This window comes from Stomoxys calcitrans, chromosome 2 (genome assembly GCF_963082655.1).
Source record: "Stomoxys calcitrans chromosome 2, idStoCalc2.1, whole genome shotgun sequence".
NCBI lineage: Eukaryota > Metazoa > Arthropoda > Insecta > Diptera > Muscidae > Stomoxys > Stomoxys calcitrans.
Genome location: NC_081553.1, coordinates 36,783,088 through 36,805,876, shown reverse-complemented (window position 1 = coordinate 36,805,876; position 22,789 = coordinate 36,783,088). Strand labels below are relative to the sequence as shown.

General features: G+C 36.1%; 3 protein-coding genes across 3 annotated transcripts; 1 reads left to right on the top strand and 2 right to left on the bottom strand.

Moving 5' to 3' along the window:
* Positions 1 to 3,657: 3,657 nt before the first annotated feature.
* LOC106089317 (uncharacterized) lies at positions 3,658 to 6,599 on the top strand. Its single transcript, XM_013255136.2, has 2 exons — positions 3,658 to 4,435; positions 4,511 to 6,599. Exons 1-2 carry the CDS (start codon positions 4,391 to 4,393, stop codon positions 5,882 to 5,884), a joined length of 1,419 nt encoding a protein of 472 aa, XP_013110590.2. The 5' UTR covers positions 3,658 to 4,390; the 3' UTR covers positions 5,885 to 6,599.
* Positions 6,600 to 12,510: 5,911 nt separating this feature from the next.
* LOC106089296 (fat-body protein 1) lies at positions 12,511 to 16,317 on the bottom strand. The gene is made up of 3 exons (XM_013255117.2): positions 16,239 to 16,317; positions 14,995 to 16,178; positions 12,511 to 14,680 (listed from the first exon to the last, which is right to left on the bottom strand). Exons 1-3 carry the CDS (start codon positions 16,285 to 16,287, stop codon positions 12,551 to 12,553), a joined length of 3,363 nt encoding a protein of 1,120 aa, XP_013110571.2. The 5' UTR covers positions 16,288 to 16,317; the 3' UTR covers positions 12,511 to 12,550.
* Positions 16,318 to 19,970: 3,653 nt separating this feature from the next.
* On the bottom strand, positions 19,971 to 21,783 carry LOC106089326 (ras-related protein Rab6). The gene is made up of 2 exons (XM_013255147.2): positions 21,678 to 21,783; positions 19,971 to 21,519 (listed from the first exon to the last, which is right to left on the bottom strand). The coding sequence occupies exon 2, from the start codon at positions 21,494 to 21,496 to the stop codon at positions 20,831 to 20,833; it is 666 nt and encodes a 221-aa protein (XP_013110601.1). The 5' UTR covers positions 21,497 to 21,519; positions 21,678 to 21,783; the 3' UTR covers positions 19,971 to 20,830.
* Between the last annotated feature and the right edge of the window lie 1,006 nt (positions 21,784 to 22,789).

Below are 22,789 nucleotides of genomic sequence, written 5' to 3'. Positions count from 1 at the left end.
TTAAGGTCTTAGAGAAGCGTTTACCATCGAAACTTTATTGAAATGTTAAAGATTGAGACTTGAATGTTGGTTTACCAAAATACTTTAAAAGTTTTTTGTGATTGAAAATGCTTTTTTTTACAAATTCCCGGATCTAAATTTTACACCCATCTACAAAACTTACACAGTTGATGCCACTGTAGTCGTAATTTTATTTTCGGCGAATTGAGTGCATGAGCATGGTTGTATGTTTAGGTAGCATGCGGGTTTGTACTAGGGTCGCAATAAATATATAAAGAATCGTCCATTTATTATTTGCAATATTGGAACGATGCTTGCCATCGATTTATTGACTTCAAACAGTTTTCGGCAGTCCCATACACTCAAATGTTTCGAAAACAATGTCAAAGTAGTTATAAATTGAAGATTTACCTAACGTGAAACTCGATGATCACTCAAAGTAGGAAAAAAACTGCGTGGCTTCAAACAGGGAATTGGACTTTGAAATCAATTGGTTGGTCGTTGAACATAAGATGCATTTATGGATAGATCACTTGAAAAGCATGTAACTCAGTAAGGTAAAATTAGTAGTAAAAAGCTTTTGCTTTTTAAGGAACTTGCTTGATTGAATAAGTTTCGTTATATTAATTTAACAGTAAGAATATATTGACATACCTTTAATAGGGTTTAAAAATACCATGATATTGACTGTAGCTGGTACGAATGTTAGGGGATCTCTTCCAAATTTCGTAAATTCTGGATAAGAAATGCGGCTTTTGTGCGTTCAATGCCTTCAATCGGAAACAGGGCTCTATGGTAACTGAATATAAAAATGGACGACCTACTCCATACTCAGACGTTGAGGGGTCCATGCAACTCACTGTAACGCCGAAAATGGGTACTAAAAATGCATTTCCTGGCTCAAACCATTAAATCGTGAGATCGCTCTATTCATTTACTCATCGCATTTATTCACACTCGGCATGTTTGTTCTTTGAAATCGGGGTAATAATATGACTTTTAAGAATTTATAAAATCTTATCGGTATTAAGAATGCTATATGGTATATCAAGATATAGGTCATCCTTAAACTTTAGGCCTTAGAGCGATTTCCACAATCAGACGGACGGACATGTCTAGATCACCTATGAACACAATAACGATCAAGTAGTAGCAGTGTATACTTTATAGGGTTGAAAATGTATAATTTGATGTGATGCAAATGGAATGGCAAAATGGCCAACTTGTAGAACATTTGGTCGGGGTTCGGTAGGATTTGTCTTACATTTTGGTAGGAAATAATTTTATAACAAAATCATTTATTTCATGAACATTTATCTTTCTGTGTAATAAATACTTCAGATAGATTTTGAAGCAAAAAAACTTGCTGATTTCATTCAGTAGCATGTTCCCTCATTACTTATGAAAAATTTCATAAAAGTAGTATGTTATCATTGAGATTTTTGTAGTGTTTCAAAAAAGTAACGGTGAAAAACAAGTGTTTTCACCTTTGAAAAACGAATATAGTACCAGCCTTTAAGCTGGGCATTCTGCAAGGCGGATTTAAAAAGGTGGTCTCACGGGAACAGCTGTTAACAGCCGGCCAGGTTTGACGGTACTAAGATATCAGATTTTTGTTTGCATTCTCTTTGTTGTCATCTTCTTTCTTGTATATTCTCTGCTCATATAGGTACACGTATACACACACTCACACAAAATTGTTTGTGTGTGTTGGCAAAACGTCGATCAGCTTGATAGCAAGATGGCGGATTGTACCATATGATTTGTGGTTGTTGTACAAATGAGACCACCTTTAATTGTTTCGCCATGGATATTCTGTTCAGCTTTTGAAATAGTTGCGATAAACTTTAACAAAATATCATTTTTTTTAACATAATTACATAAAATTTTTAGCACACAATTTTACCTTCATATTACACTAGGATTAATTGATTTCAAGGGCTCATTTCAAGTCATTAACGTAAAAAAGGCTTTTTTTATTCTACATGTTTTTAGCTCATACGTTTTTTTATGTGAAGTTTGACAGATTTCCGAATGAAAAGAGGAACAGAATACCAACCCTAGGCCTAATTTTTTTTTAATTTCTCACACATTTTTCATTTACAATTTTTTTATATGGAGCTTGACAATTTTTCACGCGAAAGCCGAAAATAGTACCAACTACAGATCTGTACATTTGCTTTTCGCGACATTTTTCACCGTTTACTTTTTTAGATAATAGATTTTTAAGAAAAAAATTTGCTGCTTTAAATCAGTAGGACATTCCCTCAATACTAATGGTAACAATTTAACAAAATTGGTCTTTAATCATTGTTATTTGTGTAGTGTTTCAAAAAAGTAATCGCGAAAGACATAACTGCGAAAGATTTTTCGTGTAACTATTTTTTAATAGTAGATTTTGAAGCGAAAAGACTTGCTGATTTCATTCAATAGGACATTCTTCCATAACTTATGAAACAATTTAAATATGTTAGGTTAGGATAGGTTGAAAATAGGGTGCGGATATTAATCCGCCCCAGACCACTATGGACATACACCTAAGCCAGTCAAACCCATGTCAGCCGGTTGTACGTGCCGGATTGACCCGATGAAATCCTTCATCGGCAAGGGATGCCGCCTCTGTGTACAACACGCTACTACAACAACCTAGGCCGATAATCGGCTTGATGTGCGCTCTAAATACTAAAAATTCAACTCGAAAAAGAAAATCTATTTTAGGATTTCCGTGCTACTTACAAAATATCTAATTATCTTCCATATCACGCCCCCAAGTTGGTTCATGTCTGGTATTGTGTCTCCACCTAAGTACCGATTTCTGTTAGCCGCGAAAGCCGGGCAATGTCATAGGAAATGCTCCAACATCTTATCATTTTCCCCACATGCTATAACTTGCCGCACCGATTTTACATAAGTGAGCTCGTTGGCTTATTTGTGTCATGTTATGATACAGAAAGCTAAACTGACCTCCTGCTTACTTCCTTTCCGCAATTCAATTCAATAATTTTAATAAAAGTATCTTTGATATTTTTGTAGTGTTTCGAAAAAGTAATCACGAAAACCATGTGTTTTCAACTGTGAAACACGAACATAGTACTAACCTTAAGATTTGAATTAAGTTAAATATCAAAAAAAAATTGCATCAGTAAATTTTATTCTTTTTTCGTCTCTAGAATTTGATGTTAGAAACCAAAAATATGATTTGTGAGCCTAATTTAAATTTACCTCAACAAATTAATTTGGTCCTACTTCAAAAATCTAGTGAGCCCCAAGATCCAAATCAAAATAGTCTCGATTGGTCAGATGTTGTTAAAAATAAAATCTCCTACACACAAAACGAATACAATGTCTTGCCAAAATTTCATGACCAATTTGAACATTTGAATACAATGCTCTCGTTAAGGGATAACGATTATTTGAATTGTAGATGGACTCAATTTTTGGATAATACTCCCAAAGAATATATCAAGATTCGGATGTTTGAGAATTTTCAGGAGGAGAAAAGGTATACCATTAAATGATCGCTAAAAATGTATGTTCCACAGAGTAAAAGTCATTCGAAGAAAAACCTTAAATGGAAAATTTTATGGCGTTGATAATAAATTGGCGCCCATACCGATGATGGATGATCCTCGTAAGGGAAGCTTACATTATTAAATGAAAAGTTTATTTATGACATTAACATAGAACAATGGCAAGTTTAACATCTGAAGGGGGTTTCCTAAACAGCCTTAAAAAACTACTAAAAATGCTTAGCACTGAAAATCCTTGTATAGAATAGTTGCTGTGTTTTACTTATGCAAATCAGCACTAACGGATAGTAATAACCAATTTATTGTGATTTGCATTATACTCGTATAATACTAAAATAAAACGCGGCTAGTATGTTGTCTAATGGTTAATCGAAATATATAATAAAAAGATTTTAAGACTTCGGCGTATTATCATACCGCATCCCAAAACAAAACATTTATTAAGCAGCCCTGTTTTACATCGTTAAGAAAAATATCGAAAATTCGATTATTAATCGCAGTGGATTTCATCAAGTTTTTTAGTCATCGAAATGTATACACAAACAACTACAACTAGTAAAGAAACGACGACATTTTACAAATTTTATTTTCGGCGTGCAAAGTGCTTTATTTAAAAAGAATAAATTAAGATTTTAAATCGATTTACAAAGTTTCTAGCACCTGCAATAAGTGGGGTGGGGTGGTTGTTAAAATAGCCGCCACAGATACCAAGCCACAAACAAACAACAAAAGTATCTAAACAAACGTCATCAATATCGCAACATTGAAACTATCGCAACATTGAAAACTGAAACATACACAAAAAATACTTTTAAATAAATAAAAATAAATTTTGAGGGGTAAACTTCCAAATATCCGACATGACAATGGAATGGACTAGAGATAAAACGTTGGCTCTCATACAGGTAATGTCGATTACTAATATGGTTATTTTGAAAAATTGTTTAATAATCATAAATGTTTGCTCCATTAAACACCAGGAATATCGCAAACGTCGTGGTCTCTGGGATATGACCCATGAGGATTATCGCAAAAAGGATGTAAAACACAAATTGCTAGTGGAAGTCAGCGAATCGCTGGGTGGTAATACATCGATAATGGAAATAGAGAAAAAATTTCATACTCTACGAACGCAATACCATCGCGAGATTAGTCGAATGAAGCGCAAGGAACCCTATAATTCCAAGTGGTTTGGCTTCCACCGTTTACAATTTTTGAGTTCTCCTCGGGCCTGCAGAGCCAATAAGGGGGGTCGCATCAAGGCAGAAATAACCGAAGATGGCACAGTGACCACAAAATATATAATTAGAGAAGCCATTCCAACCCATCACGACACTAGTGTGGGTTCGGCAAACGAAAATGAAGAATTCGTTACGGTACAGAGAAGACCCACCACAATTACATATGAGGCATTACCGACGGGAAATGCCACTTCCACTTCGTCCAGTAGGTCACAGGAATTGGAAAAACTCATTGAAGAGACGACTAAAGATGTTGAGGAAATAGAAGATTCCAAGCCAAAAATGACAATCAAAGAACTATCCATACCCATCGAACATCAACATCATGGGGGAGATAATTATACCAATACAGGAAGCGGCGACTTGCAAATAACCAATGTCGAGAGCGAACATGAGGATATACATCACATTGAGGATGATAGTGAAAATATGGACACTATAAATATACATACAGCTTCCGATGAGGAAATTACATATCATCAAACCACCAACAGTGGAGTAGTGTCTTCAGGAAATAACTCCGCGACCACCACAACAGTACACACTATACCGGCTCGTATAATCAAAATACATCGAAGGGATACGCATCATGATCAAAATGAGTACTATGAGCAACAGCATCATATCCCACAACATCATCACCATAGCGGTGTGCCCACAACACATCACATACAAACTGTTTCTCCAGGTGGCGCCACCAAACGTATTTATTATGATGCTTCAGGTCATCACCATACCGCCACCATATTAACCGCTTCTGCACAACAAACCCATCAACAGTCCCCATCGGGCATGACGATTTTGAATACATCAACATCGCCGCAATCTTCAAAAATTCATTTACGCAATAGTTTAAATTCCACCATACAAACGTTAGAATCCTCAACGCCAATGGCCCCTTCGACGCCTTCTGTACAAGTTTCAAATGCGGCAATGCTATCAACGTCGACTACAAATAATACAACACTTAACCCAAGGGACGAATATGTCACCTATGGTGAATATGTTGTCAGCGAAATGCGAAATATTACAAACCGAGAAATTTTAATATCTTTAAAGCATAAAATCAATACAGCTCTGTTCGAGGCCAATATGCAACAACTTCAAAAGTAAGAAAATAGACCTGCAGAATAGAGAGTTATATTCAGAAAGTGGGAGAGAGAGACAAAAATAAATCAAACTCAGTGAAATGTAGTAAAGAGGTGAAATTTAGATTTCCTTAACGAATGAAATCATTGTATGGATCTCTCTTCGAGGTCCTTATATAGAGAGCGATCATGTTCTGGTGTTCGCATATCTACAACTTGAATGTTTTTAATTCTTGGAAATACACGAAAGACCAAAATAAAACTTCCATATAAAAAAGAGGAAAAACATTTCCTCTCTTTCAATAATTAAACTTAAGAATCGACAATTTTTTTTGAAAGATTTTTAAACTACTTAGATTGAATCATTACAACCTTTTAAATTTTTAAGTAGATTTGAGAAATATCAGAACATGAATGCTATTTTAAACATTAAAGTTAAACAATTTTAAATTACTAATAATTGCTCCCAGATTATTTTTAGTAGTATCATTTACCTATATGTTTGTATGTATGTAGATTATAATTAGAATGCAATGTACTCTTTACCAGTGTAAGGTCAACAAATCTTGAACACACATTTCCGTTAATATTTTAAGCGGCTTGTACAACAAAGAATTTAAGAAATGTCCATACTAATTTCACGATTGATTTTGCCCTAAAGCTCATCAATTATTATTATATATAAGGTTTGGAATTTATAGAAAAAAGAACATTTTGTTTTAATTGCAACAGTTTTGTTTTAATAATAAATCCAACAAAATACAATGGTATATTCAAATTTGTGTTTTCTATAATAATAACTTAGATTAATAAAACTGATAGATTTTAACCAGACAACAAAATTTTCTTTGAATAATTTACAAAATTTGTATAATAAACAACTTAAAAAAAGAGATTTAAAAACATATTTTCAAGAACTTAAAACATATGTTAAGAACTCCGTGATACTTATAAATTTCTTAATTGTTTTCCATTGTGTCCTCACCTACAGAGACGTAGCCAGGATTTTATTTTTTTTTTTTTTAAATATCCCTTAATTTTTTTCTTTTTTTTAATTGTGGTAGCTATTTGGTGCAGGAACTGGCGCATTGGCGGTGACATTTCGTCATAAAGTCAAAGCTGAATTTTACACTGATTGCCAACACAGTGCAAATATCTTTTGGAAGTTGTATTGATGGCTTCGAACGCTAGACAACGGCAATGGATCTAGCTGCTGCTCCGTGTGTCCTGCCTTTTAAACTGCCTTTTAAAAATTCTAACTCGAGTTAGGAAAGAGGTATCGTAATGAAATTTAGATTGGTGTAAAGTAACCGACTGAAACCAGTTAAAACAATTTTCCCGTCATTTTAGTACTAAATAGTACCAATTACAGCACTTGAGTACTTTTTATTCCACTCCTGGTACGATCTCAACATTTCATATTTGGTACAACTTATCGTATATTTGTCAAGACATTCATCGTTTTTAGAAAATTTTTTAAATTTTACCCTTTTTCGTTGACTGTAAAAATAAATAAGCTATTTCGTACTTTTTGGTATGATTTGTTAAAAATAACTTATTCAGCCAACATATATTTCTTAACAGAATCTACGTGTTAAATTTCAGTGCTTCATACGGTACTAAACTCACGTGTCTTCCGTTTCCATTACTACTTTCCATATTTTTTCTATCTACTTTGTTATTTTGCAAAAACAATCATTTAAGCCAAATTTCGAAGTTCTAGCTCTACCCGATCGCCCTATGCAAAATTCACTTATTTTGTGCCTTTTTTGTTTCTAAATGTAAAAAAAAAACTCTTTTGGCATCCCAATATGGCATAGGTTGCCATATTGTACCTTAATTCCAAAATTCAAAGCCCTAGCTCAATGAACAAACAAGATACCAAAAAGTACCAATTGCGGTACTAAACGTACCATTTTTCCCACTTCCGGTACGATTTTGGGAAATTTTTGTCCCCAATTCTTATTTTTTCGAGACGCTCTTTAATCTGAGCCCAAAATCATAAGTCTAGTATCATCCGTTCGCGCTGGGTAAAAAGTCACCATTTCGTACCTAAACGTACGAATATCACAAAACACCGCGCTCCCACGACCCCGACCCATATTCACGCCAAATTTAATGACTCTAGCTTTAATCAATCAATCTCGCGTCTCTTTTATATACAGAAATAACATTTCATCAAAATCGGGCAACGGAATGGGTTAAAATTTTGTCTTTAAATTTTTTTTTTTGAAATTTTTCAATAAGAATATTTTAGAAAAATGTCTGTTCCAAACAACATAAGCATAAAAAAAAGACATTAAAAATGTTTATGCAACATTTAAATGTTGGTTTTAAAAAATAATCTCGAGGTTAGGTTGTCTTTAAAGAGATTTACGCTGAAAGTTAGTCCTCCAAAAAAATCATTAAAATGTAGTCTTTAGAAAAAGTTAAATAAATTTTTTTTATAAAAGAAATGTTATCTTAAATTGTAATTTCGAGGGGGATCCGGCCCGTGCTGAAGTTTTATCATTAGAGAATATTACGCTGAAATTTTGTCTCTAGAATAATATCATTATTTTTTTTTTTTTAGAAAAACTGTCATTAAAGTTTTGTTTTTACTAAGATTTTTATTACAATTTTGTCCTTAAGAAAAATAATTTTAAGGCGGCTCTGGCTTCAGCAAAATGTCTTTGCAGAATATTATAAATATGAAATTTTGTCGTTACAAAAAATGTTAATGAAATTTTTGTTTAGAATAAATTAAATTTTTCCTTTAGACAAAATCATTTTGGGGCCCGAGGACCCCCACCCTCGAGCTACGTCCCTGCCCACCTAAGTATCGGTGCACAGTGGGCCGAACGGCAAATATTGGTCTTAAGATAACGGGGTGTTTTAATATCAAAACTTGTAAATACCTCTACTTTGTAAAAATGGAAAGAAATGATAATACTTTCATGGCCAAAGTTTGCGAAAATTTGAAGGAAATGGGAGTATTTTTTTTTTGAAAAATTTTGTAAAATTTTTGACAAAGGATTTTTTTTTTTGAAATACTTTGTGAAATTTAAAAGAAATGATAATACTTTCATGGCCAAAGTTTGCGAAATTTTTGAAGGAAATGGGAGTATCTTTTTTTTAAAAAAATTTTGCAAATTTTTGACAAAAGAAATTTTTTTCTTTTTATTCAGATAATGCTCCTTGAACACAGTGGCCAATTTAAACAAATTACAATGAGCTTCTCCTTTTGTTCATATTGAAAACGATGTCATTTTTAAACGGTAAAATATATATGACAATATTATTTCTTTATGTTGTGCATACATGTACTGACACTGAAATTTAAAGCTCAAAAATGAACGATGTTATTAAAAAACAGTGAAAAAACCTAAGTCAAAATTTTGATATTTTAAAATTAAACAAATCATGTCTCGTTACCGGTACACGATGGCATGAGACGTTGACATATTTATTTAGATCTCGTCAAGTTCTTTCTCTAGAGTCCTAAATAATGCAAATCTGTTCAGTAGACCAAAGTTATGGCCCCCAGAAGGTTGGAGAAGTCAAAAGCGGTCAACTTTGTCACCCTGTATTAAAGATATGGGCCTACAGCAGCACTTTCCTGAAGCCTATGTCTCTACAAATGTCTAGAACATTTTGTACCGCTAAGATCAACAGATAAAAAGTTGTGGCAGTTTTTTGCAGTTTAGCCCACTGTGCCGTGTCTGTTAGCCGCCAAAGCCGGGCAATGACAAAGGAAATGCTCCAAGGTCTCCATCTTCCCCACATGCGTTACAAATTCAGTAATAGCTTCGTCTTCACATAGGATTTACGCCGTCCTACCTGAGGCTTCGCTGTTCCACAGTGTTACATGCACGTTCGTTCGAAAAGCTTCGACCATCACTGCCAAATCGTCTGCTCTTTAATTCCCCCTTTCTCCACTATGACCCCGAACCCAAACGACGCGGGTTCTTCTCCTTTTCGTGATCTTACCGTCTGTGTTGTTATTACCCTGATGGCTAGCTTACTGTCCGTAAAGATGTTGGATGGAGACCACCGTAGTGCAGAGGTTAGCATGACCGCCTTTGACGCTGGGTTCGAATCCTGGCGAGACCATCGGAAAAAAATTCAGCGGTGGTTTTACCCTCCTAATGCTGGCAACATTTGTGAGGTACTATGCCATGTAAAAACTTCTCTCTAAAGAGGTGTCGCACTGCGGCACGCCGTTCGGACTCGGCTATAAAAAGGAGAGCACTTATCATTGAGCTTAAAAATTAAATCGGACTGTACTCGTTGATATGTGATAAGTTTGCCCTGTTCCTATAAAAAGTAAGCGCCGTACCATTGAGCTTAAATTTGTAGTAGCGGGTAAAATTATAATTCTACATGTTTTCCGCTTTTTGTGCCAAAATCTGAAGTAGGAACCGACAAAGAATGCGTGCTGTCTAATAAACCTACACAGAAAAAAATAATACGAAAAAATAATACAAAATTAATTGAAACAATCATATTAAAATTGAATCCGATTTTTACACTACGATCGTGGTTGATATTTAGACAATTTTCAAATAAAAAATTAATTTGTTCTATCAATTTTATTAATTAAATCTGAACTTTTTTCAATTACGATCGTGATTGTAATGTTCAATTAAAAAGTTAATTGATTCAATCATTATTTAAATTGAATCTTAAAAATTTTATATATAAAATCTGATTGAAAATTGTATATGTTTCAATTAAACAATATCGGCCTAGACCACTAACTTTTTTTCTTTTTGTCGCTCGATTCGCTCGCCAATTCATTGAAAACAGAGTATTTAATAATTGAAATGGCTAACGAATCGAGTGACAAAAAGAAAAAAAAATTGCGGTTTAGGTAGTAAGTTCTTTCAATCATTTTTTAATTGAATTGGCATCTTTTTTAGACCCAACAGCACCATGACTGTCCGTTTTGGAAAAAGTCTAGTCGCTCAAAATTTTAACAAATTCTTTCTATATATAGATGATAAAACCCTTCACAAACGGCTTCTTTAGCATAGATCTAATTATAATATATTCTCGATAAATATTTTTCTGTTGGGTTTATTTTCCTAATGCATGTAATTGATAAACTTACTGTAATAAAATATGGAGGCCACCGTAGCGCAGAGGTTAGCATGTCCGCCTATGGGTTCGAATCCTTGTGAGACCATCAGAAAAAAATTTTCACCGGTGGTTTTCCCCTCCTAATGCTGGCGACATTTGTGAGGTACTATGCCATGTAAAACTTCTCTCCACAGAGGTGTCGCACTGCGGCTCGCCGTTCGGACTCGGCTATAAAAAGGAGGCCCCTCATCATTGAGCTTAAACTTGAATCGGACTGCACTCATTGATATGTGAGAAGTTTGCCCCTGTTCCTTAGTGGAATGTTCACGGGCAAAAATTTGCAAAAAAAATTTACTGCAATAAATTTATGTTAATTACTGATAGTGTAGTTTTACATATGTGAACCATGTAAATCGAGGGTGCGCCCTATACAGCGCGTCTTTCATAAAAATTTTAATAGAACATTTGCAGAACATAAATATTTAATTGATCCAATTAAAATATTGATTGGATATTTCGCAAATTTAAATCAATTTTTAATTGGATCAATCAAAAAATTAATTAAAAATTTCAATAATTTTTTCAAATTGGATCAAATAAAAAATTAATTGTGTTTTAATTTTTAATTGAAAAAATTTTTAATCACCATTTTCAAACGCTTTGGTTGATATCATCGTTTACGTGATTGACGCAATTTAAATTAAAAAAATTAGTTGGATCTATTAATTTCATGATTAAAACCGATTTTTATTTTTTTCTGTGTAGTTGATTACATTATGCAGAGACAGTGTTAACTCTCCAGTTGAGCAACACGTAGTTCGTGTAGTAGAATGCTGCTCTGTGACAGATTGTCTCCTTATTTTCTCATGGGGAAAATTTTGATGAGAAAGTAAAAAATAATAAATTATACGTAAATATTAGAAAGTGATTCGCAGCAGCCATCCAAATGACCATCTCTTGGACGGCGACTGGCTGCTACAAAGAAATTTGCGATTGAACGACACAGTTATTGCCAGTTTACATATTTTCAAATAATGTAAGCGAAATTCTGTTTAAAAGATTTATCGGTTGATACGAATCATCAGAAAAATCAAATATATTTTGATTTTCATATATAATAGATGATCATGATGCTTATACCGTAATTTTCGCAATACAATTATAAAGAAATGTTAGATCACGAAGTATCGCCTTGTTTGCCTTTTAAGGCTCATTGGGTTTTAACGATATTACCGACATAATTGTGCAGTTATGTTTATTTGTCGGCAATGTTGTTTCTTGATTGTTATCGTCATAAATATTAAGGCAATGGTAGTGCAGTTTTATTTATCGATATTCATAAGGCAGCAGTCGCTAACAAGGAGGTTGTGTTGTACCCAGTTATCGCATGATAACTTGGAAATAAAATTTAAGCACCATCTCTTTTATCTAAAAAGAAACTAACTAGTATTTTTGAATTTTTCAAATTCTTGCAATTTATGTATAATTGAAAAAAACTATTCGTTAATAGAAATAATCTTAATTACTAAAGTGTACATATTTAAGTAGATCGAATTGTTTCATATATTCAGTGAAATCCATGTTCATTATCGTCGTTTGGAAGCTTCTTATTGGGTCTGATCAATTTAGTTTAATTCTCATGATAAATCATCACATCGGTGAGGCACACATTCGGGAGCATAAGCATTTCTTGCATATTTATGATTTGACGATCCATTGGATAGTGTGTGGGAAGATCATCTATTAACCAGGAATCCATACCCAAGCGGGTGGTAGTCAAATCTTGTCTCATTTCGGAAGCTGGAGTGACAACCACCATTAGTTGCATTGGAAGACCGTCGACATGGCCACGAGGCAGCAGCAGACGATGGGGCATCATATTTGTTTGACCAACAATGACATCAGCCATCCAATCCATTTCTCCTTGTAAGGCTTTCATTACACGCTGATACATTTCGGAATATGGTGTAACATCTCGGCTGGTCCATGTTATATCACGCGATTTACGTTTGATGACATTGCGACCTGCTTTCAACTCAATATTGACTATATCCAAGAGCATAACGTGTTGCCTCAACTGATCCAATGAAAGCGCATTGCCCATGGCATCGTTTTTAGGTGCCAAGAGAAGCCGTACAACTACACGTTGATTGCGATCAGAGTTCATATCCATGTTGATGGAGAATGTTTTATGATTAAGACGAGGCATGCGACCAATTATTGTTTGCTTGGTTTGAGTTTCTCCCCTGCCGAGCATATTGCTCAAATCTACATCGGCAACTTCTATAAATGTCTGTAGCTTATCAACCTTGACATTGTTGATATGGACTCCAGCGACCATTATATCCTTCACAGAACGTTCTCTTTGTAGTTTTTGCATTTGTTGTTCGACACAATTAACAATATGACGCAATAGAAGCTGAGTCACAGAGTTTTCCATGATGTTTGAAATCTGTCCATCTTGAACGTATTCGCTAAGAGCCATAATCTCATGTAAAATTTCTCCCATTGCTATTTGGTCCATATGCAGAGCGTGAGTTTTGTCCATTTCTACATTCATGAGATCATTATACGATTGCCTATTGGATAAATGTTGTATAGCCTGTTGCATTGAGCTTTCCAAGCGTGCAGCAATTTCATTCATTTTTTCCATAACCACAAGTCTTGAATGTTCATCCATGTGCATATCATTGAGCATTGTGTCAAGAGACATTTTGCTCTCGGTCATAATTTTCTTGTTGTCTTTGAGCGTGTCCTTTTCTAAGGACATTTGTTCCACATTGAGACGAGCTACCAATTCCTGCATGGAATTCAAGATAATTTGTCCCATGCGCATACGGTCATTGCCATTTAGCATTCGATCGATGCTTCGAGGAAGACGTCGAGGCATATCTTGAGATGTCCACCAATTGGGTGTGCCATCTTCATTGTCTCGCATCATTGCATTACTGTTTAGGTCGAGACGATCTATATTCTTCTTGCCCAGCATATCGTTATGGATTAAATGTGGGTTTCTTCCCCCACTCTGAGGCAATCGGGGCAGGACGTCATCCAAGCGCTCGTTGGTGCCCTCTTGCATTCCCCAGGAACTTCGCATGTTGGTATTAGCTTGGCGCTCTAAACTTGGGCGTGCTTGGAGTGGATTCCAACTTTCCTTACCATGTAAATCGGCATGAATTAAATGCAATCTACTAGCTCCAACTCGGGGAATATCCTCATCATCATTTTCTTCCATGCGTAAGTTTGTAGTTTCCTTACGCTCCCAAGGAAGTCCAATATTGGATCTAATATGACTGTTTTGATTTTGTTGCATTTCTATTGGATTGCGGTTCATTTTTCCCATTAACTCTCTGTGTAGGAGATTAAGTCTTCTGCCACTATCATGAAGCAGTCCGTCATTATCAATTGAAGTCGTAGGCAATTCCTCATCTAAGTGCTTTCTAAGCATCATATTGGGGGTCGTGCGAGCATTTGTCCAATCATCTTCATCGGTTGATCCTCGTCTCCTTTCGACCATGGGCAAATCTTCGTCTAAGTGCTTTCTGGGCATCATACGGGCATTCTCCCTATCACCTTCAGTGGTTGATTCGCGACTTCTTTCCAACGTAGATAAATCTTCATGTATGAGCTTTCTGGAACCCATACGGGCTTTCATCATATCACCATTACTATCATTTTCTTCCTTCATGTTGGGAATATTTTTTTCAGCGTACACTCGAGTTGTTCGATATTCCATTGAATCGAGGATTTGTGGATTGCTCTGAAAATTAGAAAGTTATTAAATTTTAAATATAAGAAAATTGATCACCATGAACTCCAAGTGGCTTAGTAAAATTTCAAGCCACTAAGTACGCTATAAAAAAAGAGTCTACAGGCCCAACCTATGCGGTGGCGATATCAGGCCATAGCACGCAGTTTGCTTCTGAAACTTCAACTGCAAAAATGGTGATTTCGTGATACAGACGGACATGAGTGGGTCTTACAAAACAGTTTCCAGGTGTTACAAATGAAAGGACTCTAGCCTCATCCTATGATTGATTGATTCTTTTGGGATTATGTATACTTCTTACTTACCCTCTTCATCATATCATCCTGTTGTTGTTGTCCAATCATAGAAACATCGCGATTCCATTCTTTTTGCATATCTATATTGGATTTTCGATTTTCCATATCAGCATTACGATCCATAGAGTGGGGCATTTCTTCTCGCCTTGGCATTGGAAGATTTCGTCTATTGTCGGTTGATGTTTCCCTAGCCATATTATCGCTCCAACGATTAAGATTGTTGTTCAAAGAATTACTTGGCATTTCGTTTTCAGCTGGAATATTTTTGCTCCTTATTTGGTTAACAGGCCTCGACAATCTTTGATCCATGTCAACATGGCTTAGAGCATTTTGGCGATTGCCTTGTTCCAAAATAAGTTCATCTAGTAAAATGTTAAGCCATGCTCTCAAGCCCATATCATCGGCCAGTAAACCCATGGGCTTATCATCATCAGCCATGCGCACCATTATGCGATGCGTGGGGGTGCTGGTGGTATCTGTTGTAGTTGGTGGCATAATAACCCGACCACCCAGAGTCTTTTGAAGAGCCAACTGCATACGCATATTTCGCCATGGCATCCACAATTGAGATTTGTCTATCATTCCATTCGCTGTGGTAGGCATTTGGGAGAGACGTGATTTCATTAGCCGCGATTTTTGTCCCATATCAATTATATCCATAATGTTGGAGCGCATTGTTACCACATTGCCATTAATCATCACATCACGTTGTACATTTTCCACTTGTCGAAGTAAAGCAGCTTTGTTATATAACCGAGGAAGAATTTCATAGATGGCTGGTGTTATCAGCATTCTGGTATCCTCACGGTCAGCTATGGCTAAGGTCAATGCATTCACAAATAGCACTGGATTAATATTTTGCCGGGCATAGATAGCTAGACGCTGAAGCATTTCAAAACTGCGGCAACGAACCATCAGACGATATAGGCCTATCAGTTGACGAAGATGTTGCTCTTGGGTTAGGGAGCACATTTCATTAGCACCCAGCACACGTTTGGTACGCATTAAATCCAACATAACCATCATGTCCTCGTCAAGTGGCCCAATGTATTGAGTTCGATCGATGACATCCTCCAGCTGTACCTGTAACCATTCAGGATTTTGCAAGGGCAACTCCACCTGATTTAGGATATCCAGAATAAATTTTTGTCGCAGCAACTCTTCCCTGGACATGGTGGCAAGGCGGCCTAGATCTGTTTAAAAAGACACAAACTTTAGGTATCAAAATTAAGACTCATTTGTATACCACCCACTTTCAGTTCCTGGCATCATCACATTGGGATTGACTTCTGTCCTATCCATAATGCTTGCACTAGCCGCAAATCCAGCTAGGAACAGTATAGCCAATATACATTTCATGGCGAATCGGGTTACGTTTCTTGCTACCCAAGGACTTTCTTTATACACTCACTCGAATGGAAACACTTGAAGCAACTGTGATAGCTTTGCCGAAAATTTTCAATATTTATAGACGGATTACAAGAAAATCAGCAAACCCTTATCTCAGAAAGAGGTTATTTGCATCAACTTTTTTTTTCATTGTTGCCTATAGATTTTTGTAGACTTTCCTACCGTTTTTGATTTGGAACTTTCTTATGTGATTGATATGGAATGATGCATCAATTTATTGGTTGTAATAAAAATTGACATCAGACAGGAGAATGATGAAATCTCATCTTGCAGGTTGATGATTGAAAAATATTGGGAAAATTCTGGCATTGATTATGCTACTGATAGTGAAAATTGAATCATGTTTGTTACTATGCGGAATAGCTAATACTCCAATTCTTTAGAGAATTTGAACAGAACAGAAAGTTACAGGAACAGGTAGATTTCCTTTAATTCCTAATAAGATTGGAGGCAAATCGCTAGTGCAGGTAGGTTATTAGTCAGTGCACAAGAAGGGAGACATAAAGGTATGTGCGAGCCACAAAGGAATAAGGAATGTATTGTGCGAGAGAATATTAAGGAATGTATTGTGTGAGAGATTGAGATTTCAATTCTTTGAGACATCCAAGATCCAAGGAAACCAATCCCTGATTATAGTATAGAATGTTTACCTCCTAGTCCGAATGAGGTCCAAATAGCAGTAACCCGACTGAAGAACAACAAGGCAGCAGGAGCCGTCGAGTTACCTCCTGAACTATTTAAGACCAGAGGCGACACGCTGATAAGGCGTATGCATCAGCTTGTGTGCGCAATCTGGCTAGAAGAACGCATACCCGATGATTGGAATCATTGGAACCCCAGCATACTATGCCCCGTACACATGAAAAGAGACAAGACGGAATGTGCCAACCACAGAGGAATAACTCTCCTCCCCATCGCATACAAGATACTCTCCAGCGTACTGTGTGAAAGATTTAAACCTAAATTCGATGAGATAATTGGGCCCTATCAATGTGGCTTTAGACCTGGTAAATCCACCATAGACCTGTAAAAGACCCGAGAAGGACATATAAACACCTACCATCTCTTTGTTGACTACAAAGCCGCTTTCGATACTCCCTTAGTTTCAAAGGTATTTCAAGCCATGTCTGAGTTTGGTATCCCTGCAAAATTAATAAGACTCTGCAGGATGACACTTGCTGATACGTGTTCCTCAGTAAGAATAGGAAAGAATCTCTCGGAATCTCAAGAAGTAAAATCGGGAGATTTAATTAGGAAGCTATAACAGGTTATGGGCCGATTCAAATGATACTTGAAATACTCAAAAAGGAGGACGATAGAAAAATGTATGATTGGGATACATTAACGATCGGATCGCATTTTGTTAAATTTTACAAATAGTGTAACTTTGCCGATAGTAATGATATCAGTCGATATTCAGCCAAAAACTAAAATATCGATAGGTTCGATAGTGCCATCGATATTTTGGCAGCACTATTTCAGGTGCTGTGGGTGGCGATTGTGTCCAAAAATTACGTTATGAACGCAAAGATCTGAAGCCATGATCTTACGTATTTAACTCGATCTAGATGACGTCTAGATCAGATGCCTCTACACCCTCACCTGAAAAAGTGTGACATTGCTGGCCGTATCGAAAACCTTAGAAAAGTCTAAAGCCACGACGGTCGTCCTATGAAACGACTTGGACTGGCTGAAAGACTGGTTGAGACCACGGCTTGAATGTGCAGTGATAGTGTGCAAAGTTATCGGCGTGCTATGCAATTTACAAAATTCATGTTATTGCTTAGCAAATGAAAATTCTTATCGATGCTCGGGAGGAGTATCTTCTCAAATGTCTTGACTACTTTTCAGAGAAGGAAAATCTCTCTGTATGATTCCCTTCTGCACGAGTCCTTTTCAGGCTTCAATAGCGGGATCACTTTTCACATTTTTCAGACATCTAGAACTAAGAGAGTGGTCAAAAACAGGTTGGGGACAATTGTAAGGTACTCCCCTCCCGGAAAATAGGGAATCTTCAGCATCTATGTAGACTCTAAAAATATGGCAAAAAATTTTAATCTAATTTGATTAAATTTTGTTTATTACAAGGTGGCAAACAGTTCATAAACTTGGGTTTGGAAAGTCAATATATGCGTCTAAGATCTCATAAAGTATATATATTCTTGATCGTCATGACATTTTAAGTCGATCTAGCCATGTCCGTCCGTCTGTACGCCCGTCCGTCTGTCTGTCGAAAGCACACTAACTTTCTAAGGAGTATTAGCGAGTATTATTATTAGTGTAGGTCGGTTGGGATTGTAAATGGGCCAAATCGGTCCATACTTTGATATAGCTGCCATATAAATCGATCTTGGGTTTTGACTTCTTCAGCTTTTAGAGGATGCAATTCTTACCCGATTTGGCTGAAATTGTGCACGTGGTGTTTTGGTATCACCTCCAACAACTGTGCTAAGTATGGCGCAAATCGGTACATAACCTGATATAGCTGACATATAAACCGATCTCGGATCTTGATTTCATGAGCCTTTAGAGGGCGCAATTCTCACCCGATTTCGCAGAATTTTTGTACAACGGCTTCTCCCATGATCTTTAACACACGTTTCCAATATTATCTGAATCGATCTATAGCTTGATACAGCTCCCATATAAACCGATCTCCCGATTTTGCTTCTTGAGACCCTACAAGGCGCAGTTCTTATCCGAATGGGCTGAAATATTACACAATGACTTCTACAATGTTCAGCATTCAATTCATTTATGGTCCGAATCGGACTATAACTTAATATAGCTGCAATAGCATAACAATTCTTATTCATTATTCCGCGCAAAGAACTCGACAAATGCGATCCATGGTGGAGGGTATATAAGATTCGGCCCGGCCAAACTTAGCACGCTCTTACTTGTTTGAGTGTAGGATTAACGTATATGGTATTTTTTAGGCATTAGAGAAACCAACAGGACTGAATCCAGTTAGATTTATATCTTTTTAATAAGATAATAATCGGCCAGAGACGTTGTGCCTAAACCTAATCGGAGAAAGATGATTGGAAATTCGCAATGGGAAATCGATGAATCATATATTAAGTTATTTTTTGACTTAATTGTTCACAGTATTGAACTGTTTTCAGCAGTAACATTATCACCGTTATAACGCACTTGATTATCTATTTACTTTGCCAGTGTTACCCACATATTTTAGCATTGCCAAACCAATGCTGTCAGCTGTTTTCCCTTAAAAAATAAAAGTCATCAGCGAGAGAGAGGTTAAGCATTACAAAGTACCATGTCAATACCCCAAAATATTAATCAATTCTCAAAATATACTGTATCCATTATCATCATCATCATAGGGAATTACAGGGCGAGAGGGTGGGGTGCATAATCCGACCTCTCTTATCATTTATTTGTGTTGTTGTTGACACAGAATTCCCAACAATAACATACATGACAAACATGCCAGCACCTTACCTACCCAGAAAGGAAGATGATTTTTTCTACAGCCATCCAATGTGCTGATGCGTAATATAGCCAGCATATATGTAGTACAAAACAGAAAAATTAAAAGACCATGTAAATTTTATTTGGAATCTTCCATTAAATGTGTATTTTCATTATTGAAATTGAATTAAATTTTGCAAATATGTTACTTTTTGTATTTTTTGCTTTTGATTTGACATAAATTATTTATTTGTTTGGTTGCATTTTTTCTTTTTGGGTTGGTTGGGTTTTTTCCCCCGAAAAACAAAATACATGCTACTAAGGGTGTGTTCGGGTTTATGTGTATGTGTGTGTGTGGGGGGGAGGTGTGCTAACCTTTTTGGTTTTATTGCACTAGAAAAGCAGAAACAAACTATTACAAAAAGGCTACAGCGCCCTTAATGTGGCTCTTGGTTTGGGTAGAAGACATCTCTTTATCATAGAATTTTGTGCTCAAACATCTACTATAGATAATAAGTAATTTTTATTTTAATTTCAATTTCAAGTTAATTGTTTTTTAAATCGCAACTTTTTTATGTTGTTGTTAATTCCTGTTTCATTTAGTTTTTATAGTTAAGCATATTGTGAAAAATTAAAAAACTAAAAAAACACGTCTATCCTTAATGCCTAGGCCATACAAAAATCTTGTCCAACTGCCTCCGAAGCTTTGGAATACTTTGTCTTCTAGTGTACGAGTATGTGTGTTATTGTTGGTAGGTGTGTGTGTGTGTGGAGTGCTTATTCCATTCCTTTTTCTTCTAATTCCGTTGCTGCTCGTATATAGTCAATGGCTTCTTGCTTGCGTGCTTGCAGTCACAGTACGGCGGCTTTCTCGAATTCGTAGTGCATCGAGTCGATCTAGATTCTTCATCACAGCAAATATTCCCAAAAAAGAACAGAAACAATAATAAGTTTATTTTTACTTGACTTAATTGAATAACTTGTAGTAAGCGCTAGTTTAACAGGCACAGCCCCCTTCGGGATCCTTTTGCTCGTTCTGTTGTCCCAATTGTATATCCTGCATGGCCTCCGATGGTTTATTGTCGGCTGCCGAATCCATGCCCGGCAAGGCGGCAGCCACACGCCGGAATAACAATTTCACATTGTAGCCAGATTTGGCACTGGTCTCAATGAACATGACATTCAACTCCTTGGCCTTGCGCTCACCTTCTTCGGTGGAGACCAAACGTTTGTCGGCCAAATCGGTTTTGTTTCCCACCAACATGATAATGACATCACTGCCCCTTTCGGTGCGCACATCGTCGATCCACTTGGAGGTCTGATAAAATGAGTTGGTATTGGTAATGTCATAGACCACTACGGCCACTGTCGAGTCGCGTATGTATGAGGGAATAAGTGAGCGGAAACGTTCCTGACCTGCTGTATCCCATAGCTGTAAACGCACTGTACGATCCTCCAAATACATGGTCTTCGAGAGGAAATCAATGCCAATGGTGGCCTGATAGGTGTTGTCAAAGCTGTCGTACATGAAACGAGTGATCAGTGAGGTCTTACCAACACTTTGCTCCCCCAGGAATACTAGCTTGAATTTACGCAAGGGATTTCCAAAGTCACCAGATGACATAGTTGCCTGTGGCAATGGTGAATGGGGGTTGGGCGACATTTCTGCAGCTTTTGTTGTTTTTGCTGTGGTGATTTAGTAAAATTTTTATAAAACTTATTTCAATTGAAAATGTTTTACTAAAACAATAGGTAATTTAAAAGTTGTTTGCGTTTTTTTTTACTCAAATATTTTTGCTATGAAAAAAAATTACACTTATAGATTTTTCAAGGAGTTTGCTGACCTCTTACGTTTGACGTTTATCCAAATGTATTACTGGTTATGACAATGTATAAATTGTGAATAACCAGGATAAGCGAATGCAAAATTCCTTTGGAGTTGATGTGTGTGTGTGTGTCAAGGTATGGCAACACTATGCTATTCAATATGAGATGGCAACCAAATTGCAATGTCATTGTGAATATTGTATTACAATAACGGTAACGCATTGGTGGGTGCCAACAAGTTGGCAACACTGTTGCAATGGAAGTAGAAAACGGCCAAAAAAGTGTATTTAAAAACTTATATAAGTTTAGGAGAAATTTTGAGGATGGTACATTTAACAAATTTTTTGATTACGAAATACATATTTTCCGAACATTTTAATAAAGTTTTTTAAAGAAAAAAATAAAAAAAAACTTTTTACTTTCTGGTCGATTTGAACCCGTGTTTGTAAGTTAATGCTTAATGGCTACATGGTTGTACGCATATTTTATACTGCAGACCTCGCAGAGTATACATTTTACATCTAAAAAGGAAGTATTATTAGAGAATATTGCACCAAAAGTACGTCTTGAACACTAAAATGTGGCTTAAACTTTTACTTTTTTTATGTTTTGGTATAATATCTTTTTATACCCTTCACCACCACTATGGTACAGGGTATTATAACTTACTACATTTATTATAAGTAAACCGATCGACTCAGAATCACTTTCTGATTCGATTTAGCTATGTCAGTCTGTCCATGTTAATTTGTGTACAAACTACAGGTCTCAATTTTTATCCGATCGCCTTAAAATTTTGTGCAGTTACTTTTTCCGCCTAGAAACGAAGCCTAAGGAAATTGGAAAAATCGGAAAAAAATCAGATTTGGATATAGCTCTCATAAATATGTTCGCCCGATCTGGACTAATATTGCAATAATGTGGCCATTTGTAAAAGGATTCTATCGAATTTTGGCAGGAAGGATTTTCTCTCGACTTTCGAGACGATCGTGAATTTCATAGAAATCGTTTTAGATTTAGATATAGCTCTATATATTTATCGCCCGATTATCACTCCTAGAGCCACAGCAAACTCATTTATAGACCAATCTTCCCAAAATATTGTACAACTCTTTCCTCGACGACTACT

Coding starts and splice junctions, on each gene's coding strand:
- LOC106089317 (XM_013255136.2), top strand. CDS start 4,391: ATGACAATGGAATGGACTAGAGATAAAACGTTGGCTCTCATACAG. Junction 4,436..4,510: donor AAACGTTGGCTCTCATACAG/GTAATGTCGATT, acceptor ATTAAACACCAG/GAATATCGCAAACGTCGTGG.
- LOC106089296 (XM_013255117.2), bottom strand. CDS start 16,287: ATGGATAGGACAGAAGTCAATCCCAATGTGATGATGCCAGGAACTGAA. Junction 16,179..16,238: donor GATGATGCCAGGAACTGAAA/GTGGGTGGTATA, acceptor CTTTTTAAACAG/ATCTAGGCCGCCTTGCCACC. Junction 14,681..14,994: donor AGGATGATATGATGAAGAGG/GTAAGTAAGAAG, acceptor TCTAATTTTCAG/AGCAATCCACAAATCCTCGA.
- LOC106089326 (XM_013255147.2), bottom strand. CDS start 21,496: ATGTCGCCCAACCCCCATTCACCATTGCCACAGGCAACTATGTCATCT.